The following is a 22,162-nucleotide window of genomic DNA, read 5'->3' as shown; positions in this document are numbered from 1 at the left end:
GGAACCACGTGGAATGTCAAGAAAGCATACTAAATCAGTTTGAGAAACCTTCTCATAATGGTAAATCTTGCCTGACTGGACCCTTGGTTCAAAGTCTGTCGGTTGCCATCATAAAATAGGTACGCAATGGACTGCCCAATACTTATCAAGAGGATAGGTTTGTTTTAAACTTGAGCTGCAAGGAGACCAATAGTAGCGCAATTAGCCCCGGGGCCTAAGAGGTCATAGACATCAATACCATTTTATGAATCCTTAACTATGACCATGTTGTTACCTCTTTGCTTACTTCAAAAAAAAACCCTCAACATTCTACAATCCCTCTCCCTTTTAACATGTAATATGTCAAATTCGGGGACAGGACTCATTCGGTCTTCCCAATCGTTGTTTCAGACCATGATATCAATAATGTGATGGCACGCCAAGAGACATGTACTTTAGAAAAGCTCATGAAGGTTTGGGCAACCAAACAGTCGGAGGAAAAATCGATTGGCTCTGATAGGTTGTGCAGATGTTTATTGACTCTAAACAGTAGAATAACATCTTCTAATACACTCTAAACAGTAGAATAACATCTTCTAATACACTCTAAACAGTAGAACGACATCTTCAAATATAGCTCAAAACCACAATTTGAGCTGACAATCACGGCAATGTCCCTTAGTTGTGTTCACTGAGTCGAGAGGACACTGTTCATCATATCGGCAATAATTAAATTGGTGGTGATGATGGCGATTGCAAGACAACGGTAGTTCATGTGCTATGATTCGAATCAGTCTCAAGTTTAGATTTCAAGAATACGATGAATCGGTCGGTAGACTCTGAGAGATTGAACTGATGAGCTTTCTGACTGAAAGCCAGGATCGAGCGGTTCCAATTCAGTTTAATCCGTTCAGACAGCGGTTTTGGCTCAAATGGACTGGAGGGCAGAAGCAGATGATGGTTTGGGCCGGCCGAGCAGTCTGATATCGTGCGGAATTGTTGGCTCAAGTCTTGCAAGGATCTCGCGATCAAATCCGTCCGATTGGCGATGTGTGCATGGATTATGTAGTACGAACCTCCCGCAATCAACTAAATACACATCAATCGAATTCCGCAGAGAGGAGAAGTATATTCCAGTTCAGTTTAATCCTTCTGCTTTTATGAGCTTTTATGTTGTTTAGCGAACTGTGAAGCCCGACTTACCGCTCCTTTGGCAGTTTGGGTGATTGCACTCATATTCGGATCTCGGGAGATCTGTTTTCCGTACTGCGTCCCTCGATTTTCGTTGTCTATGTAGTCCGGGATTCAAGTGCAATCGGCGATCGTGTCGTTTTCTTTTCGGGAGGTATTTTACCGGTTGAGGGTGCACTGGCTCATTCAGCCTAGGATGGCAGTCTTGCCCCCCCGTAGAAACCCGTGAGCTTAGCGGACAGGCCGGGCCGGGCCACTATCACGCAAAATGCTGCCCAGCCCAGAGGCAAGCAGATCTACGAATAACATCACCCCAGTTTGACGTGCTAAGGCACAAGTCTCCACTGCGGGGAGTTCCTAACTTAACACAAGTCCCCCCTGGTGAGAGGCTTGCTGTGGCTGGCCGCAAAGCGGGCCCTCCCGCAGGGAGGGACTTGCGCGTAATGTCGAAATTTTGGCTGGGAAAGAAATCACAAATGGCTGGAGGGAAAATATTAAGTCTCAGCCAGCCTCCCCCTCAGGTCCTGTGGACCTGCCCCAGAGCCAAAATATACTTCTGGACCTCAGCTTTCATTTGGCACCGGTCTCATCTCCTCAATCAAAACCATTTGCACTGTACTAATGTTTTTTATAAAAAAAACATGAAGAAATGTAAACTAAGGATGCGCAACCATCATGCCTGGTGAATCCTGGATCTGCAAACCCGCAGATCCTACACATGTAGTGTTGCATTTTGTTTCAGATAGGATACCCAATTGTGCATATTTATTGTCAGAAAATCCAAAAATGGATCTTCAGAGCAATGTAATATCCTTCAGGATTCCTTTGACCTTCAAAACGGATTCCTTCAATCAGTTTTGGAGCTTTTTTGCTCAAAATTTTGGGTGAGGGTGCGCATCAGCACTGCCAATGAAACTGTCTATTCAGTTTTTTTTGTACATATTTTGCTGATTTTAAAATAATTATTAGAGATTTTGGGGTTGAATATCCTTCCTTTCCCAGCCAGAATTGAGACATTAGGTGTAAGCCTCTCCTGCAAAGAGCCCTCCGGGCAGGGTCCCCCGGACCCTCCGTTTGAGAGGCCTAGTTAAGCTAGGGGGAGTCAAGCTTAACAAAGCCTCTCAAATGGAGGTCCTAAAGGGACTCTCCATAGGAGAGGCTTACGCCCCAAGTTAGCCGCGTGGCCTGAGCACTTTGAGAAATTTACATGAATTACTTCTTTTTTGGAATAAATAGCTTGTTGAACAAAAACAACTGCCTCTCATCAAGTTCTGAGGAGAATGACTTGTAGCCTTGCTTCTCAGGCATTGTTTCATATTTTTTTGGGGGTGGTTTGGCTTGAAATAAACAGTTGCTTGTGATTGCTAGTCAGCCATGTCCCAGCATTTTGCCCGGTAGAGATTGACAGCTGGCAAACCGTTTGGATCATTGGTTCACACACCCTCTCACGGTTCAGTGAATCATGGAGCCAGATAGGTCATTGTTAAAATGATAGTATCTGGTTTCTGAATTGTTACTCAGCTGCAAGGTATGTATGTCTGAATTGTTACTCAGGTGCAAGGTATGTATGTACTTGCACCAGGGGATATCTGGTCCTGAAAAGGTTGGATTGTTCACAATGCTATTTTCTTTACAGGATGATTCTTGTGAGGGGATGGAGCTATTCAGAGTTTTCAAGTGGTGTGTAGTATGCACAAAGCCTTGCGCTTCTAATGGTGCCAAGGGCCAGATGTTCAACCAAGAGCTTTTGCAGAATATATGGGGATGAGATCACCTCACAGCCATTTGGCTGGTAGCTCTCCCCCTTATAAGCCAACCTTAGGTGCAAGTCCCTCCCTTCGGGAGGCGGGCCCTTTGGGCCCCCCTGAGCGTAGGCCTGAGGGAGGGACTTGTGTTGAGTTTGGGAGTAGTCAAGCCTAACTAAGCCTCTCCAAGGAGGCGCAAAGCATCTCCAAAGGAGAGGCTTAGGACTAAAGTCGGATTCTTGGCCTGAGGCTGACAAGGTTTTTTGAAGAAAATGAGCAATTTTGTATTTACATTCATTTTATGATTAGCTCTACAGTTTTACTCCAAATCCCAGCTGACCATGTTGTATTCCTTGATCTCAGCTATCTTGTACATATTTTTTCAAGTATTCTCAACAAAAATTGGCTGCTCAGCAGCCATTCTTGCCAGGGCTGTTTCTGAGAAATGTGATGGACCCATTGGGCCACTCACTGGTCAAGATTGGACAGGTTCTCACGATTTTGGCTCACCAGACCTCCCAAGGCAGTTTTTTTACATCACAATTACTTCCAAGGGATGAGGATACAACTTTGATGGGATACATGGTAACATGTACAACAAGGAGCTGATTCTAATGGTACTGGAGGCTGTGAAGAAATCTGAGGGGTATGCGGTGATATGTGGATTAGAAGGATTTTTTGGCCATTTGGCTGGGCAGCCTCAGGCCAAATGTTGGACATTATGCACAAGTCCCTCCTGCAAGCGGGAGGGTGCTTGCGCCCCGCAAGCACAGGGAGGGACTCGTGTTAAGTTCGGGGGGAGTTCGCTTTCTGAACCAACCAGCCACCGAGCTTAACAAAGCCTCTCTGGAGGAGGGCCCCGCATTTGGAGGCTCGCACTTTGCGCAAGGGGCCCCTGCCCGCCCCTCAGAAGAAGGACTGACTAAGAGCATCTCCACCGCGGGTGCTAAACTGCGTTGCCAAATGTTTGAGTTCGGCAACTGGGGCGCAGTTTTAGCAACCTGCAGCGAGGCAGCTTTGCACCGCGAGTTGCCATGATTGGCAGCTTGCGGTTGTGAAATGTGTGGTTTTGTGTTGCTGTTGGGGGAGAAGGTGAGAGTATCACATGAGAGATGTGTGATACTCGCAAGGGTGGCGCGAGGTTGGGGTGCTATCCTGTTTCCAAATTTGCGAACAGGATAGCTCCCGAGAGGCGAGTTGGCAGATTTGACCACCCGCGGTGGCTTTGCTAAAGCGGGTTTGGGGTGCTATATCGGGTTTAGCAACCCGGTTTAGCACCCGCGGTGGAGATGCTCTAAGTTCGACCGGCCACACTTCGAAGCCTTTCGGAGCTCGCTGGCTGACGCCCCCTGCAGCAGCAGAGTTGTGTGAAGTTTGATGTCGCAGGAGGTTTAACAAACCATCTCGGCAAGAGAGCCCCTCTGCGTCACAGGGTCCTCACGCCAAACACAGCTCCCCGGCGCGTCACGAGCAAGCGGTCAGAGTATTGACGTGCTATCTACTGCCATCATAGACTACGGATTGCTAGCCATAAACATATGGGGAACGTGACCCGTTCGTGTTCGCAATGGAAGCTAATTGAGGTCCACGATAATGAAAGTGGGAATGTATTGATGTATAAGTTCATACAGTTAGAAAGAACAATTAATAAGGCAAATAACCCAAAATAAATAGAATATCGTCAAGTCCTGCATTGGTACATCAGCAATTCGCCAGATGAGAAGTCGAAGGATAGGAGTGAAAGGCCTTAGCAACTTGATAGAGCACGCGGTTATATACATGCCAAGCCGAGTGCTGGAATGGTTGTGTACAAGAAAACAAAATTACGAAAAATATCTCTGTCCACCGGATTGTCGATTTTTAGTTGAATGAATACACGAAACATAAATAAATAGGGCGCAGCACTTTATTGAATATTAACAGGTTGACTACTAAGGACTATGAACAGGATCTCAGGGGAGATCTAGTGGTTCACGTGGTGAATCACAGGTCGGTCGACGCTTAAACTTGCACGGGATGTTGAGGTCTTGAGAGTTTTCCATAAGGACTTGGTTTCAGGGCGAGTAGAGTATTTGCGGGATATGTTCATTGGGTTTAATTCTTCCTCTTGAGGCAGAGTACCAGATCTCGTGCGAGTACGCGGCTTGTGGGGGTTTGGTTTCACGGGAGTTATGTCCTCGTTGACTTCGAGTGCTGGAGATAATGATCCGGCGGTTGACAATCGTGCACCCGATGAACGGGATGGGCGTACGGGAATAGAGAATGTACCAGATGAGGAGGCGGAATGCGACGTGTTGATTGGCATCGGGCCGGAGATGCGTAGAGACCCCGCATTGGTTGACGTTCCTTTGCGCTGTTTGACCAATGAAACCACCGAAAAGGATCGTTTGCGACCCGCGGGTCGTTTGGGCTCAGGAGCGCTTGGCTCAACTGTCGAGCTGAAAAAGCTGCGACGGGCAAGTGATTGGGCGATAGTACCCGGAGAGCGCACATCAGCAGATGATGCTTTGGCCATTCCAAGAGACCCTCCCAGCGAGTTCATGGGATGTTGTGCCTGAAAGGGGGAAAGAGAAGCCGCTCGCAACAGGTTAATCTTTGATCAACTCAACCAGGCGAACTGACGTAAAGTCTACTTACGGAAATTTGAATTCTATCTCGGGATGCGTAGGAATGAGACCCTTTTTGCAGAGTCGGTTCGCAAGATTGCCTCCGTGGAGCAGGATTCACTTGGGGAGTGTATCCAGAGTGCTGAGTAAGTCTCAGAGGGTGAGACGAAGGGTAGCAGGCAAATGGATCATCCATGTCGTCGGTGTCGCTGTGGTCAGAAACGGTGGAGGGCGTAGACCAGCTGTACTGAGTCAGATGCGTTTGATGGGGCTTGTAATTATGCTGAGGCAAATAATTTTGGCCAGAGGCAAATCCGAAGGGCCGATTTGGGTCCGTGGCGGGGTCGTAGTCGCACGCTTTGGCTGCATCAAAAACTAATGATGATGGGCGGTACTCGTCATCGCAATGAAAAATTCCTGACGGTGTAACTGATAAGGTGAAAGCGATGACATGAGCTTCGTGGAATTATTCATGTAAAAAAGCTTGGGCTCGGCGGTGAAATGTAAAAATACTCACTTGGTAGATGATCCTGCTCTGATTGATAGCCCGACTTGGAGACTTCCGTAGGTGTGGTGGGGGGTGATATCAGACTACAGTAAAGTTCCAGCGCTTGGCGCATAACTATATCCTCCGGTCGTTGGTTTTGAGAACGGCTCAGCTGGTTATAACATGCTTCCACATCCAGCTGGACGGGTGGGAAAGAGGACACGGTTATGGGTGTAGAAATTCCGGTGGCTTTTAGTAAGGCATCCATGCGTTCCAGGTCGGCTGAAGAGCGCATCGCTGCCGGCGATTGTACGTGCATTGAGAAGAGGTTTCTTGATGATGTGCAAGAAGTGGAAAAGTTGAGGACGGAATGACTGATCCTGTAGTGTATTTTTGTGGATTTGATGCTGAATCAAATATGTTATAATGATATGATAAATGTGGCTAGTAACAAGCCCAGTATCTGAGAGGGCGCTCCGGAGTTTTTGGTACGAGTAATATTCGAGTCGTGGGCTGACAGAGCAGCAGCTGAGATTGGGGGCCTTTATTTGTTATACGAAGAAATTAGGGGATGTTGCTGGAGGGTGCAGGTTGGTTAGAAGCGACTGACAGGCGTCAAAAACAAACAAATGAGCTGCTCGGATGGTTGGAAATGCAAGGATGATAAAGAAGCAAGAGAATATAGGAAAGTACAGCTGCAGAAAGGATACGTTGTCTGGTTGATGTTAGATATGATGTTAATACTCGATTTGGACTGAATCAATCATCTATGGGCAAGTACATAAGTCCAAGCCATGCGGGCATGTGAAGGGTAAAAATTGAAAGCCTGGCTGGCTGAGGTTGGCCTAACTTGCGCTGGTTCAAGATGAGAACGGGCGAGAGCGGTCCAGAAGAACATGCCTGTCAACTCAAGTTACCTACATACATCTCAGGCCACTTCTGGTTTGGTGTTGGTGCTCACGCTGCTAGCCTGCTTCGATCCAAGGCCGAACATAGCGATTATTGGCGCGAGAGCGTCCGAACGATCTGGCAAAGCTGCATGTGAAGGCACCGAGCTTCAAAGCCTCTCTCCCGAAGCTTAACACAAGCCCCTCGTTTCAGAGGGCGGCGGGTGAAACACCGCTGGGCGCCTCTCGCGGCCTCTTCAGAGGCCGCGAGGCGCCCCGCGCGCCAGTCCCCCGGCCCCTGAAACGAGGGGATTGTGTTAAGCCCAAAGACTCTCCGTAGGAGAGGCTTACGTTGTATCTAAATTAACAAAGTCCCTCTACTAGGGGGGTTCACAATTGAATTTTACTAAACTTTGGAGCCAAATTTAAGGCCTTTGTGAACAAATTTTGAAAATTTTGGGAAATTACACAGCAGCAGGTGATACTGATCAATCAGTGCAATTTATCAATTTTCTTAAAAAATGTTCATAAACACCTTAAAATGGGTCCCAAAGTTTTGTAAATTTCAATCGTGAACCCCCCTATTTGAGGGGGGACGCTGTCCCGCAGGGACCCTCCGAAGGAGGGACTTACACCCAATGTCCAAGTTTGGGCTGACAGAATCAGAATTATGTTGTTTTTCAAACATTTCTGGCTTCATGTAACAACCCCGATTAGTTTCTATGGCTTCTATGGCTTAAACTATTGCTGATTATGGTCTATTTCATTAAAGTTGTTCTGCAGGACAATTGAACATCGGGATTCCAACTCTCCGGTTTTCATTGTTATTGTTGTTCATCATTAAATGACGTATTTCATCTTTTGTGACGTCATTGGTGTTTCTCGATCTTCGTTGTTACTTTTCTTCTTTTCCGTTTACCATTCTTTCCTTTCTCTTCTTTCCCATCGCGATATTATTTGTCACCACTTTTATAACTTTACTTATCCCAATCTTCCGAGTTTGTTCTTGGAAAGCATATCAATCATAACTTTATCAAATCAAATCATAACTATTGACTCTGAAATCTTATCTATTACTTAAGCATACGGCGAACTATCCTCTTGGATAAGTTTCATAGCCACATAGCGAATTAAGTAATAGGCTGGACTTCACACTTCACCCTTTCCCATTGGGCAGCAAAGGTTTGGGGGAACAAAAGATTCCCAAGATCAAGGAGAATCTCTCCAAATTTTTCTGAATTTTTTGAGGCCTTCAGAATCCCTCAGATCTATTTCTTGTGACTATCTGTGGTCTGCTTCATCCTATATTACAAAGTTCACACTGTACAGAATCCAAAACTCATGATGTTACAAAGGACATTGCGCATCAAGAAGACAGGTTGGGGATAGGTGGGTATAGTACATGGATAAAGAAGACTTTGGGCATCATGGAAATCCAAACAATGATGAAATTGGACAGGAAATGGATGGGTGAGAGCAGTTTTAGAAAAGTCCCCACCAAAAAACCAAATGCTGTCAGCCTGTAAGTCTGTTTAGCGCATAAGTCCCTCCCTCTGGTCGGCGCAATGCAACCAGTGTTTTACCGCTCCATCTGTAGGGGGGTGACTTAGTTAAGTTAGATGTTGTATGTGAGTCGCCCGAGTGGCTTGAGCACTTGGAGAAATTGTTGAGATTTGTCAACTTTTTTCAATTGGCAGCTGTTTGAACAAAACAAACTGCCTTGCACCAAATTCCGAGGAGGAGAAATTGTAGCCTTCCTTCTCAGGCAACTTTTCATGTCTCCTTGGAGTGATTTGGCCCAGAATGGGCAGTTGCTTGCACTTGGTAGTCAGTCGTGTGGGATTTTGCCAAGTAAGGGTTGACAGCTGGGGGTAAGGTTCCAATCCAATGCTCCGGAGCCGGATTTGACCTATCCCGCACCCTGACCCTGGTAGAATCCGGTATCCGGCCGGATTTTACCGGAGTTTTGCAGAAATGAACAATCCAAGCTCCCAGTGTGAGTGGGAACACTCATGGGCTCCCAAATAGCACTTTTGTCAGCCTCTGAAGCTTCTAGGACACCCAGAAAGCACCAAGTACCTGCCTGAATTTGGACCCAGACTGGACACCTGCACCCGCACCCGCACCTGCACCTGGCAGATACCTGCGCACTTCCACGGGTACCCACCAGCAGGTACTAGGGACTAGCTCTACCTCCCACAGTATCACTACACTCCATCCAAAGTTTTCACCATGTGTGATAGAAACAACGTAAAAAGAACTGGCAGCTTTTTGGTGTTTGCCCTGAAAATAAATACAAAAACCGTTTCAGAGAAACCTACTGGGTATGTGTTTCCAAAGAGGTCAAAAATCATGATAATTGAAATATGAGGAACTTTGGTCAAGCTTGAGGATCAAGTAAAACTTATCATTAAAATGGCCTTGTTTTTGGCACAGGTGTAGCATACATTTTACACATACATTGCACAATACATCAAGTATTGTTCCAGGTCATTTCAGGATATTTTTTGGCAGACATGAACCTTGCCTTCAAACCAGCATCTAAGTGATATCCAACCAAATCTACTACTGAGTTAAGAGATGGCACTTGCACGCAAGTGCTGAGGAAACTCCCATGGTGGCAACCGCAGGAAGAACTTAGAAAAGCTAGGGATGATAATTGGGCTGCTCCACCAATGGGCCGCCCAAGCCCGGCTGGGTTTGGCCTGGGCTTGGGCTGGCATTTTGGGGAATTTTCTAATGTTGGCCCAGCCCAACAGACCTGCCCCATTAGTTGGGCCGGGGTGGGTGCCCCCGGCAGGCAAGGAACTTGTGCTAAGTTTGACATGTGTGTGCCACTCCTGCTGTTCCAAGGCCAAAAATTTTGAGTAGTATGGATACAGCAGGTCTGCAGTACCAAAGGCTTATATAACAGCATGTGCTACTTCAGTGACATGTGATAAGAGTAATCAACACCACATTGTTTTACCATGCACATGGAAACAAAGGTACCTGTGGTGAAGTCATACTACGTAGAGGAGAAAGTTCATGGGAAATAAGTATTGAAAAACACGCAAATACAATCAATCTAAAAGAAAAAGGTGTACATAACCCAAGCTGAGATTTGCCTGAGAATGTAAGAATTGACTGTTCACCTTGTAGTTCTTAGACAAGCTATTGGATTCTTTCTCCATCTGGTTTCAGAAACAAGATGATATTGATGCACCAGTAACTATCCACGGATCTAATCCTTTGCCTTGGCAATTTGTCTTTGTGCCTCTAGAACCTGCATTCTTCAGTGAGTTGTAGGTAAAAGTATGAAAATTGTACAATGAGTAGTCCTGTAATACACAAGGTGTATATTCCCGAATGATAAGCTATTCCCACTTCAGAATTTAAAATTCTTCAATTTTCCATAACTTAGTAAAAGAGGTAGGGAAAACTGAATCCAGTATATTCACATTTCATATTTCTGGGAGTCAAATTGCATGTTAAACAGGTTTTCCTAGCTTTGACACTGCTTGATACTTGAAGAATAGAAATTTGATGCCAAAACAGTCCCCCCCCCCCCCCCCCAATTAATATCATGACGGAAATATTTCACTCACTAGGATTCATCCAGCAGTTGGCCAATCCTCTGAAGTTGTTATACTTAGTATTTTGCATAATGTGGTGTTGTTTGTTTTTTGAATTAAAACAATTCAACAATGCAAAATATTTCTTGTCACTTGGTTAAAGATATATTCCAGAATAAGGATAGGTACATTCTTGGAAACAATTTCGTGCATTGACACTTGTGTCCAAAATTGTGATCATGATGAACCAAACACAAAACTTCAACAGAGAGATGTTGATGTGTTGACATTGAGTGACAGATCATTTCACAACAAATTCACCTGCATTTACCCCTGTATTTGGGGAGAAATTTGAACAAATTTACTTCTGACATTGCAATCACATCATACCATTTGTGTGAGCCTGAGTCTCTATAGTGACAGCAGGACCCAAGGATATGGGGGGCAATATTTGGATTTCTTGGGATAAAGAAAATACAAATATAAGAGAGAGAGAGAAAAGGAGAGAAAGAGACTGAGCAGGATCAAGATAAGCAGATATTCAAGGTTTTTCTGGTGGGAATGCACGTCCACTGGCAATGCTACCTCTTCAGAAGAGTGCTACCAAACTGTGCTAGAGAGTGCAACAGCCTCCTCTCACCAAAGAAACGTGGAGGGCTTCTGGATTAGACAAGTTTAATGCAGCCACAATTGTTTAGCTTCCTTCTGGATAGTCAAGGTTCTTTAAGGGGAAACCTATGTGGTTTGTTTCTTAGAAAAACCACAGAAAAAGAGGGATATGATGCAGCAGAATCCTTTGGTTGATGATGTCAAGATAGGTGCAGACCTGTGATCATAGATTGGGCAAAAGCAAGCAGAAAGAGAGAGCAATCAAGAGACACAGAGTTCTACCTCTGAGATAGTCAAGGTTCAGTAAAAGAGTGATACTTTCTGTCAATATCCTAGGTGCCTGTGACGGTAGGTATACTGGGAGCGTGGTATCCTCTTTGGTGGTGATCCTGGGCTATCTACGGGTGTGGTTCTGGGTGTCTGATTTCTGTAGATCCTGCTCAGGCAAGGGAGATCCTGACTTCGAAAATTTTCACAGTTTGCTTACATAATTACACATGTACAAGTGGTTGGTGCGCCTGGTAGCGCTGCCACGTCCCAACTGCGCATGCGCGCCATAACTCTCATTGAGTCGCAGGACTCAATCAAAATTCATTGAGTTGCGGGACTAAATTGCCTGGTAGTGCAGCCACATCACAACTGCGCATGTGCGCCATAACTCTCATTGAGTCGCGGGACTCAATTGTAATTTATTGAGTCGTGGGACCCAATTGGAGGAACTGACTCTAAGGCTGACACAAGAACTTAGGGAAAGAGTAGAGTTACAAAGAAATGATAAGTGGTATCTAGGGTGAAAATTGCATGAGAAGACAGAATATGAAGTCTAAAAAAGTGTATCTCTTAAGATGTAAAAGATATGAATTAATTCATCTGTAAAAAGATAGAAAAGGCAGCTTTTAGGTCAGCTGTGTTGACTCTAAGGCTGACAATTTGACAGACAAAATTATGGTCTGGCACTCTCTAGAGAGTGCAACACATTCCCCCCTGGTGATTGTTCTTATTAATAAATACTTGTGTACACCCCTTATATCTGATTTTGTGATGCCACCTCATTGCATAAAACTTCAGGGCACAAATCCAATTTAATTAAATCCACACAAACATGGAAACCTAGGTCTAAGTTTTTGCATATTTTTAATTAAAAAAGACCACAAAAAGAGAGCACACATTTTGGACAATACACACAGCTGTTGAAAATATCCCCAAAGACCCAAAGGCTCCATGGATGACCCTCCAGCTGTGCAAAAGCAACAAGCAAAAAAGGGCCGGCTGTGAAAGTCTCTGCAATAGAGATGGAAAGGAGGGGCCTAATCAAGCAATTAGGGGGTTTCCAGGGTGGGTGCGTAAAAAACCAAATCCCCTGGGGGCTCAAAAAGTCCAACCCCACTTTAAATACTGTTCATTGATAGATTTTTCTCCACACCTTGCTAATCATTGCCACAGCCATGGCCTGTTGACATGCCAACCACTCCTTGCTTTTCTGCCTCCACCTGCTTCCTAGCCAAGAATTTCCTTCAACAAAAAGCCAGCACTTGACACTTGTAGGCAGATGTGGTGTTATCTGTTGCGCTTTTCTCACCATGGCATTGCCAGGTCCAACTCATTTCAGCCAGCCCAGTTGGGCAGGTCTGGCCCATTGGTTGCATTGTGCTGTTAGCACTATGAATTACAGGGCAGACAGTCCTCAGGGCACCAGGTTGGCCTGGGCAAGGCCAACAAGACTACCATTGCAAGCCAACAGTATCCTATTGGCAGATTTGATTGTGGTTCCATGGCAGACCACACAAAGTGGAGGGGATGGTTGACCCAACGGAAAAGGCTTGCTGGCTGGTCTCAAATTTTGGGGGCCCCAGTGCGGGCCAAAGCATGCTTGTCCTTTCCCTCAATATTTTTCTTGACATGAAATTAAAGGGGGTCCCTTGGATTTAAATTGCATCAGTTGAGATCAACCAGGTTTAAATCAGGATAACCTCAGCCCAGCCAATCATGCTGGCAGTGAAACAGTCCGCGCTTTGCGCTGTTTGAGCTCTGGAGTCTGCATCATTGTGAGTCTCTGTGCCTCCAGATTACATCTGCAAGCTGTGTGCTCCGTAGTACTGTACACCTGATTGCTCTGTAGTAGTACCCTTTGTTAAGATTTAGCTCGGAGAAAAGAAGGCAAAAAGGGGGGGCTATCCTGGAGAGACTAAGGATAGGACCAAGGAGCTTCCAAGGGTTGCAAGAATGGAAGAAGCTCTGACTTGATGCTTTTCATTTCATGTCCGAGGAGCTGAATTTAACCAAACAACTAGAGAGCCCCCCAGCAAGATCCAAAGGGGGGCCTATAAGCAATAACAGGGGACAGGACAGGTGACAGAGAACAGGAGTAAGTCATGGCCACTCGGCCATACAAATCAGGACAGGTGACAGGTGACAGGAACAGGGGACAGGAACAGGGGACAGGAAACAGGGAACATGAACAGGGTACTGAACAGTTAACTGAACAGGTGACTACAGGACAGGACAGGATTTGACCACTTGGTTGGACAGGAAACAGGGGCCACTTGGCCAGACAGATAATGTGAGTGGAAGATAAAGTCAGAATTCTGACACCCTGCACCTGATTGCTCTGTAGTATTGTGCATCTGATTTCTCTGTAGTATACCCCACACCTGATTACACATTGACACCCGTGCCAGATTATACCACAATGGTGTTACCAGGAAATGGAGGTTTTCCCATGAAGATCTGCAGACCCTGCAGAACCAGACAGCATTTACCCGCAAAAATTAAGGTTTTCTGGTTGCAGATTTCAGATCTGATTCTGCAGGGGACTGCAGATCAACAGGAACCTCCAATAAAGTACTGCTTATCACTTCTGGTTGTTTATGCCACTTGGAAAAGAGTGAGAAGCCTCTGATATACTTCCTTAGCTAACTGATTTTCAGTGAATCAAAAGTCAAACAGAAATTCAGAATACATGAAGGAGGATCAATTACTCTGGCAGCATGTCAAATATCAAACTTAACACAAGTGTACCCTCCTCGGGGGAGCGTAGCAACCTCCAAAGGAGGGACTTGCCTCTAAAGTCGCATGTCTTGCCCTACAGGATCAAGACAAATGGCAGGGAGGACCCTACGCTCCCCCATTTTCCCCAATATCTCCCTGTTTCCTCTTGATTCATCCCGCGCCCTTTGCACCATTGGAATGGCAAGCTTCTTAGCTTATTTTCCCCCACTTCAAACTCCCCCGTATCCATCCCCCCTTGAAAGAAACGTCCTGTAAATGTTGTTACATGGTGGATTTCTGTACCCAATCCCCCCCTTTGAGCCCGCGCGGGCTCAGGGAATTTCGAATTTTGAGCTCAAAAACTGCTGGATCACCTCTCCAGAACCACTTCACAGTAGGTGGAGTGGGCTAGTAATTATGTGTGTCAGCTAGGTAAAAAACCGTAAAATGGAAGCTGAGATTGCAGGCTACAAGTCTGTCTACTCAGATTTTTTTTTAAATAAAAACTACATTTTTAAAAACATTTTGAAAATAAAATATGTGGTTTTTTGCCAGAAATTCTTGAGTCTGTAGGGCCAATGGTGTGACTTTAGAGGTAAGCCTCTCCTTTGGAGACGCTCCGCGCCTCCTCGGAGAGGCTTTGTCAAGCTCGGTCAACTATCTGGTTATCATAATAAGAGTTTAACTCTAATTAACAATACATATACACACAAGAAGGCACATTAATTGTTATTTATACCACATGGGATTTGGAACAATGTTGTATCAATTGAAGATGTTCAAAATAAGATACAAATAGAGACCAAACAGCTATTATATCTGAACAAGCAATTTCAGATAAGTACAAAAAGACTAGTAATAAGTATGACCTTATTATTTGCCGATGAGAATTTATGAAACCACATGAAAACAATTAGGGATGTAATTTCTAGTTTACAAATACTGCCATGATCAAGGAAGCTAAAATGAGTACAATTATTTTTGCGTCAAAAAGATATGCAAATGAAAGAATGGAAAGAAATAGCAAGTACAACAAGAGTGAGGATCACAATGACGACATGAAGCTATTTTCACTAAAAAGGAAGGAAAGAAATACAATCCCAGCGATAAAAATAAAGAAAACTAAGAATATGTACAATTCAACATAGGGTTGCCAAATTGTGCAGATTATTTTATTTGACTGTCTGCAACGGGACATGGGTCGGATGGAAGAGCGGCTGCATCTACTGGAGTGAAACCTGCCTAGGCGGTGGTAAGTGCGAGTTACGGCCATAGAGATCGAGGATTGAGGTACAATCGCTTTGCCTGTCACAGTCTTCACTTCCTCAGACGGCCAGCTTCGTTTCTGGCCCGGGAGCGGCGGAATAATGGCTGTCAAGACGGCTTACTAATCCGGCCGATCTGCCGAATGGATCCTGCTCAGTTGCGTCTAGTGGGGATGAGTCTGGTTCATAGGCCGTATCCATCGTTTCCACCGCGTTTTCACCCAGGATGGATTGGGGCACTCGATCATCTGGAGGAGCTGCTTCGCTGACAGCAACAGCTGGATTTGTCGGGTGGCCTCCAGCGTGATGGAGTTTGAAGGCTGCTACGGTGTTCACCAATTTGCGAAACGAAGTGAAGGCCGGCGCGTGTTTTGGAGAAACGGGCGATTCGGGTTGGTCGAGGGAGCCCCGTCGGTCGGGCTGACTTGAAGGTACCGTGGGCGCGTGCCCGGCGTACAGTGATGTAGAGTTGAAGTGCGGACGGCAAACGTTTTGACGTAAGTTGGGATCGCTGATAAACGACTTGACTTGGCCGGATGGTTCTTCGATCGAGGTGTCGATATTCTGCCGATTGAGCGCCAAGTCGGATGGCTTTTTTTTGTTGATTCTCAGCCTGAACCCGCCTTTCAATATACCTTTGGACTGCTGGGGTACGGCGGGCCTACTCTCCGGCTCTTGTCCTTCCAATCGAAGTCCGGGCAGAAACGCAGATGCTGACACTAGTTTAGGCGCGCCAATGTGAGTCGTACAAATCGTCCTCTTTCTCGGAGGTGCCTTTTTACCGTTGGATAGCGCTTCAGGGTCGACCGTGTATGTCTTACGTAAGGCTGCGTTGGCTGCAAATGCTTGGGCTTCCACATCTTGAAAAAGTATCGATGTGAGGACAGGCCGACGTCCGCGTAGATTGGGAGCTTGATTAGAATGGCCGATGACGGAGTCTGCCCCAAAGGTATCGTTGTCTGTGAAAAAGAATAAATGTATCAACGGTCGTCGTCAGAACGGAAAGTCCACAATTTGTTAGGGAAGTCTTAGTTAAATTTGACTGACACGAGTAAATTGCAGACATACCAGCACTGGAGGGAATGCAAGACTGCTCTGCTTCAGGTGATCGGACAAGGTGGTGGATGGGGGGTGTCAACGGAAAACACAAGACATCGGGACCATCGGATGAAGAGGGTGAAAGCAGTTGGTTGTGGGCAATCAGATTTTCACGAAGTGAAATTCGTGTAGGTGACAGAATTTCATTTGAGGGCTGAGGGGACGCAGTCCCACTAGTGTGAGAGGATCGGATTCTGGCGGCGGCCTTAGCCTGATTGAGACGCTGCTGTAACGCACTCGAACGAGGCGACAAGATGGAAGGCGAAGGATCTTGGCTGCTCAGTGAGCTGTGCGAGTTCAAGGTACTACTGAAGGAAGGTGATATCGAAAGATTGGGCTGGAATGGTTGGTGGGATGAGTGCATAGGTCCATGACTTTGTGGGCGTTGAGGTGGCCAGGTGTCCGTGGGCTGAGCTGAATATTGAGCTTGAGTCGCGCTGCCTCGGGAGGATGGCGGAAAAGCAACAGACGCGAGTTTGTTCTGAATGAAAACCATGTCGTCGTAGGTAAGATTGAAAAATTCAATGGGTCGGGATCGATCTATCCCTGGCGGCGGAACAGGAATATCATCAAGTTCACCGAGTGCGAATTCGAAGACCGAAGAATCATCATAAACGCCATCTTCTTCATCCTGAAACAATCGGCCTAAAACATCATCATCACAAGCACCATCGTCAAAAAGATCACCAAGTTCGAATTCGATGAGCGAGGATTTATCGAACAAGCTATCCTTGATGGACGCTTTCTCGTGATCAAACAACCGGTCGGAGTCTGGCGACTCATCAATCTCATCACCCGGGGAAAACCGGCTTAAGGTATCAGTGGATGATGTGGTTGAGCGCGCGGGTGAGGATGTCGGTGATGAGGTGATCGGTAAGGCCTTGAAGAGTTCTTGATGCACTTGGTGAACTCGAAATTCGGCATCGAGTGGCGAGGATCCGTCGCGCGGAGCATGTGCACTAACGAGATTCGTTTGGGCGTACACGGCGGCTGATTCTTCCAGGAAGCGTGAGCCGAGAGACTCTGTTTGGTTTGAGTGATCGGACTGACTGAAATTGAGGTATTGACAGTCCAATGGTATTGGGATTGCGTTGCCAGCGCCATTGGTGGGCAACGCACCAGACAACAGCTGGTTTGATGGGATTGCTGGCCGCACTCGGGCGTTGTTTGACATTTGAAGAATTTTCGGCTGTCAGAGACGAGAGTGTCAGGGCTTGGACGGCGGAGACAAGATAGCAGAAGTATCTGTCGGTGGTAGAAGGGATCTATGTATGATCAAGGTGCGGACGCGAAAGTGGCTGGCTGGTACCGAGTTTTCAAGAGTTGCTCGGTGGCCGTGAGATTCCGAGTGATTTTTGGCTGGTCGAGAGCTTGGGTCAAGATCAAAAGGGGTACTGTGAGTATCGCCTGGGTACACACACGGCAGAAGAGTCCGCTTGAGAAGGTGGACTTGGTTCGTCGAAGGGTAAATCGCCAAGAAAAATCCGGCTGGATATGTATAAATGCTGATGGTTAGCCGGGAGGAGAGAGCACGCAACTGGCGAGCCGCAAGCTTCTCGAGCTATATTGGTAGATTCTAGTGAGGTGGGGGCGATTCCCAGGCAAGGAATGTGACGTTTGTTGATGGCTCTGGTCCTCTCTGGTCCTTCGGGTGCGTTCGCGAATTCACAAGGCTGAAAAAATCTATTTATATTTATTTATGTATGCATCTAATGTTTGGTTGTATTAGCTGGGGAAAGAACGCGGGTCTTTATAAGGAGAGTTGTTGGCTTCGAGCGCATAGAAGCACGAAGTCACCGAGACCTTGCTAGCATGAAGGGAACCTCGCACCCTCTTCTATGCCTCCATGCACAGGGCTATTTTAGCTGGCTAGCAGTGTTTATGAATATGTTGCATAATAAAGGTACTGTTTATGTAAATAAATGAAGAAAATTCAGATATTTAGAACTCCTAAACCGATTAAAGGCTCAAAATGCCTGAACATAGCGTCTCAAACAGTTACATTTACAGGGTTGGTCATGCCAGGCCATGCTTGAAAATACTGATCACAGCCGATGAACGCATGATGTCTATTGGTGACAAATATGTTGTAAAACCCTTATCATCGACTGAAAATGTAAATATGTAAGGCGATCAAGAATCGGATGAGGGCATGTGAATGGGGCTAACAGTGGTGGTTCCGCGGCACGATTCGTCTATGTCGCATAAACAAACTCGAACGTCGTCCTGGACAACGGCGCGGGTATGTTGAGGCTCAGGTGGATTTGTCAAAGGTCGTCTTGGAAAGGCCTTGCGCGTCGCGCCCAGCACTGCAGGGGACTGGTGAGTCGAGTTCGCGAAGAAAAATGGGCAGGACTTTGAGTTTGACCCGCGCGTCACGTGCCCATCACGCTTGGTCGTTCTGAGTTTTCGATGGCTTTTTTTCCTTTGCCTGACTCCGGACAGCTCTTGAGGCACATTGGGGGAGAGCCCCGTTTGATTTGGCTGGCAGCAGCTCACAATCGGCCGGAAGAAGCAGGAGGTTGCGATCCGAGACTGCCGGCTCGGATGATCTGCGCCCGGGATATCCGGCTTCGATGGCGCGCTCAATTCCCAGTCTTTTTCAAACACACCAAGCAAGAATACTTGTAAATAAGCCAACCCATAAAAAAGGGATAGAAAACCCATGAAAGAAAGTTTTCTCACAACAATTGGCAAGGGAAATTTCTTGGCTCAGTGTGGATATTGGCTTCTTCGACATCCATAAAGAGAAATGACAAGGCTTGAAGGGGATCGCTCACAACATGCTCAAGTAAACCATTCAAGTTTAATCGCAATTTCAGTTGGCCCCAGTCGATCATTGGTAACCAACCTCATTCAAGCTCTATGTACTGTCCTAAGAATCAGGCCAAGTCAAGCTGAATAACAGCTGCAAGAAAGTTTAAATTGGAAATCCTGGCTTTGCTCTACCCTTGACACTCCAGGGGGGCTTTGTTAAGCTCTTTGCCAAGCCAGGCCACAAAGCAGTCCGACCCGCCAAGCATTGGATATAGGTTAGAGCCCAGTGCCAGGGGGAAGGCATTGGCATTAAGCTTGGAGCAGTGTGGCCAAAAACCCAAACTTTACGGGTGCTGTACGCTTCCAAGCCATATGGTTTAAATCTAGCTCATACTGAAAATATCGAAATGTTCAAGCCTAAGGGGAACAATATCCTTCGAGTCATTCCTTCGGCGGTCGCGCCCAGCCCAGCTGGGCCCTCCGATCCGCCAGCCCAGGCTCTACCAGGGCTCTCCTATGGGTGGGAGTCAAGTGAACTGCCGGACTCAACGGGACGCTTCGCGACCTCAGAGAGGCCTTGAGTTGAGCTCGGGGAATTGTGCCACAGTGGGTTTCAGGGCAATCTGCCCACAGTATCCACTATTTCCCCGAATACATGGATGGAGGAATCTCTTGGGCGATTCGTGACCATTCTCAGCCAATCCCAGATGAAACCACGGGGAGGGCATGGCCGAGGTGATAATCAAGAGCGATCACTTTTCGACTCAGCGTGGAAAACACGCCAATCGTTGTCCGTTCTCATCTTGAACCAGCTCAACTCAGGCCTAACCTCAGCCAACAAGACTTTTATATTTCTATCCTTCATGTCGCCCGCATCATTCGGACTGCATGTGCTTGCCCCTGGGTGGTTGATTCAGGCCAAAGTTACTTCTGCCGACATAATAATATCCAACATCAACCAGACAACGTATCCATTCTCCAGTTGTGCTTGCCTCTCTTTCCCCCGGCCATTCGGGCTCTTATTCCAGCATTTCCAGCCATCGGCCGTGGCTTATCAATTTGTTTTTGGCGCCTGCCAGTCGTTCAACAGCCTACGTTTTCAAGCAACATCACCTAATTTCTTCCTACAAATTATACACATTCATATACTAAGGTCCCCAACCCTGGCTGCTCCTCATTTGTCAATTTCCGATTCGAGGACCAATACGCGTCACACCAAATACTCCGAGGCGCCCTAATCTCAGCTCAAATTTTGACTGGGTCTATCCTTACCCACTTCTAAGATTGGATTAGCAACATCATTAACGAACTTCTTTCCAATGCACCGCCAATCGCCTGCAGCCATGCGCTCGTCAGCTAACCTAGAGCGCATGGATGTCTTACTGAAAGCCACCGGAATTTCTGCTCACGTAACCGTGCCCTCTTGTCCACCTATCAAGCTCGATGTGGAAGCGTGTTATAACCAGCTCAGCCAATCTGACGACCAACGACCAGAGGATGTTGTTATGCGCCAAGCGCTGGAACTTTATTGTAGTCTGCTGTCGCCAGCCACTACACCTACCCAAACTTTCAAGTCAGGCTATCAATCAGAGCAGGATCGCCTACCATGTGAGCGTTTTGCCACACTGCTGTTCAAAGTCCAAGCCCTTTTTTGCATACACATTTAGGTCTCCGAAGCTCATGTTCTACCGCTTTCACCCCCATCAGTTACACCTTCAGGAGTTTTAAATTGCGAAGACGAGTACCGCCCGTTATCGATAGTCTTTGATGAACCACAAGCGTGTGACCTATACGACGCAGCGGACCTGAACAGACCGTTTGGCTTTGCTTCTGGCCAAAATTATTTGACTCAGCATAATTACTTGCCCCATCCAACACATCTGACTCAGTGCAGCTGGTCTACACCTCCCACTGTTTCTGAACATGAAAATAGTGACGCCGACGACATGGATGACCCGTTTGCCTGCTATCCTTTGTTTCACTCTCTCAGGCTTACTCCACACTCAAGCTACACTGCCCATGAAGTAAATCCAACTCCATTCCGCAGGCAATCTAGCGAACAGTTTCTAGAAAAGGACACTCATTCATACTTATCTCAAGAGCAAATACAAACCTCCGTAAGTAACCTTCAGTCGATCTGTCTGATTGACTCGATGAAGTACTGATTTTGCGCGAGCGACTTCTTCCTCCTTTTAGGCACAGAGTTCAATCAGCTCAGTGGGAAAGTCCTTTGAGATAGCTAGAGAGTCGGCGGCTGACGTGCGCGCCCAGGGAAGTATCGCCCAATCACTTGCACGCCGCAGCTTATACAGTGCGGCAGTTGAGCCGAGCGTCCCAGAACCGAAGAGCACCGGTCGCAAACAAACCTTTTCAATGATTTCGTTTGCCAAACAGCGCAAAGTTACACCAACCAACCATGGACTTCGCATCTCCGGCCCGATGCCAATCGACACTTCGCATTCAGCCTCATCCTCTGGTACTTTTTCCGTCCCCGCACGCCCTCCCCGTCCACCAGGAGCACGATTGCTGTCTGCGGGATCACTATCTCCACCATTGGAAGCAAACGAGGACATTACCCCCGTGAAACACTTCCCTTCCAAGCTACGTGTTCCCTCGAGATCGAGTACTTTGCCCCAGGAGGAAGCATTTAACCCAATGAGCCTACCCCGCAAATACCCTTCTCGCCCCGAGATGAAGTCCTTATGGACAACCATCAAGACCTCAACATCTCGTTCAAGTTTGAGCGTCGATCGATCCATGATACGGCATTTGAATGTAGATCTCTAGGACCCTGTGCCTAGTCCTCAGTAGTTAACCTGTATATACTACACAGAGTGCTGCGACTTTTTGTTCACCACATTCGTTAGATTAAAAATCAGTAATTTCTGGACATATTCTTTAGCTTATTGTCTTCCTGTACGCGACCATTCCAGCGTTGTATTTGGATTGTATTTAACTGCCTGCTCTATCTATCCTTTACAGCGTTCCACTTCTAC

General features: G+C 46.6%; 4 protein-coding genes across 4 annotated transcripts; 1 reads left to right on the top strand and 3 right to left on the bottom strand.

Moving 5' to 3' along the window:
• Positions 1 to 750: 750 nt before the first annotated feature.
• PtA15_7A401 (uncharacterized protein) lies at positions 751 to 1,215 on the bottom strand (the record flags this gene model as incomplete). The annotated part of the gene is made up of 2 exons (XM_053171004.1): positions 751 to 1,068; positions 1,183 to 1,215. The coding sequence occupies 2 exons, from the start codon at positions 1,213 to 1,215 to the stop codon at positions 751 to 753; spliced, it is 351 nt and encodes a 116-aa protein (XP_053022228.1).
• A 3,663-nt stretch (positions 1,216 to 4,878) lies between these two features.
• Positions 4,879 to 6,327, bottom strand: PtA15_7A400 (uncharacterized protein; the record flags this gene model as incomplete). The annotated part of the gene is made up of 3 exons (XM_053171003.1): positions 4,879 to 5,469; positions 5,553 to 5,950; positions 6,039 to 6,327. 3 exons carry the CDS (start codon positions 6,325 to 6,327, stop codon positions 4,879 to 4,881), a joined length of 1,278 nt encoding a protein of 425 aa, XP_053022227.1.
• Positions 6,328 to 15,371: 9,044 nt separating this feature from the next.
• Positions 15,372 to 17,583, bottom strand: PtA15_7A399 (uncharacterized protein; the record flags this gene model as incomplete). The annotated part of the gene is made up of 2 exons (XM_053171000.1): positions 15,372 to 16,270; positions 16,359 to 17,583. 2 exons carry the CDS (start codon positions 17,581 to 17,583, stop codon positions 15,372 to 15,374), a joined length of 2,124 nt encoding a protein of 707 aa, XP_053022226.1.
• Positions 17,584 to 20,485: 2,902 nt separating this feature from the next.
• On the top strand, positions 20,486 to 21,953 carry PtA15_7A398 (uncharacterized protein; the record flags this gene model as incomplete). The annotated part of the gene is made up of 3 exons (XM_053170999.1): positions 20,486 to 20,774; positions 20,874 to 21,283; positions 21,363 to 21,953. 3 exons carry the CDS (start codon positions 20,486 to 20,488, stop codon positions 21,951 to 21,953), a joined length of 1,290 nt encoding a protein of 429 aa, XP_053022225.1.
• Positions 21,954 to 22,162: the final 209 nt, after the last annotated feature.

This window comes from Puccinia triticina, chromosome 7A (assembly GCF_026914185.1).
Source record: "Puccinia triticina chromosome 7A, complete sequence".
Classification (NCBI taxonomy): Eukaryota; Fungi; Basidiomycota; class Pucciniomycetes; order Pucciniales; family Pucciniaceae; genus Puccinia; species Puccinia triticina.
This window is presented reverse-complemented; position numbering and strand designations above follow the sequence as displayed.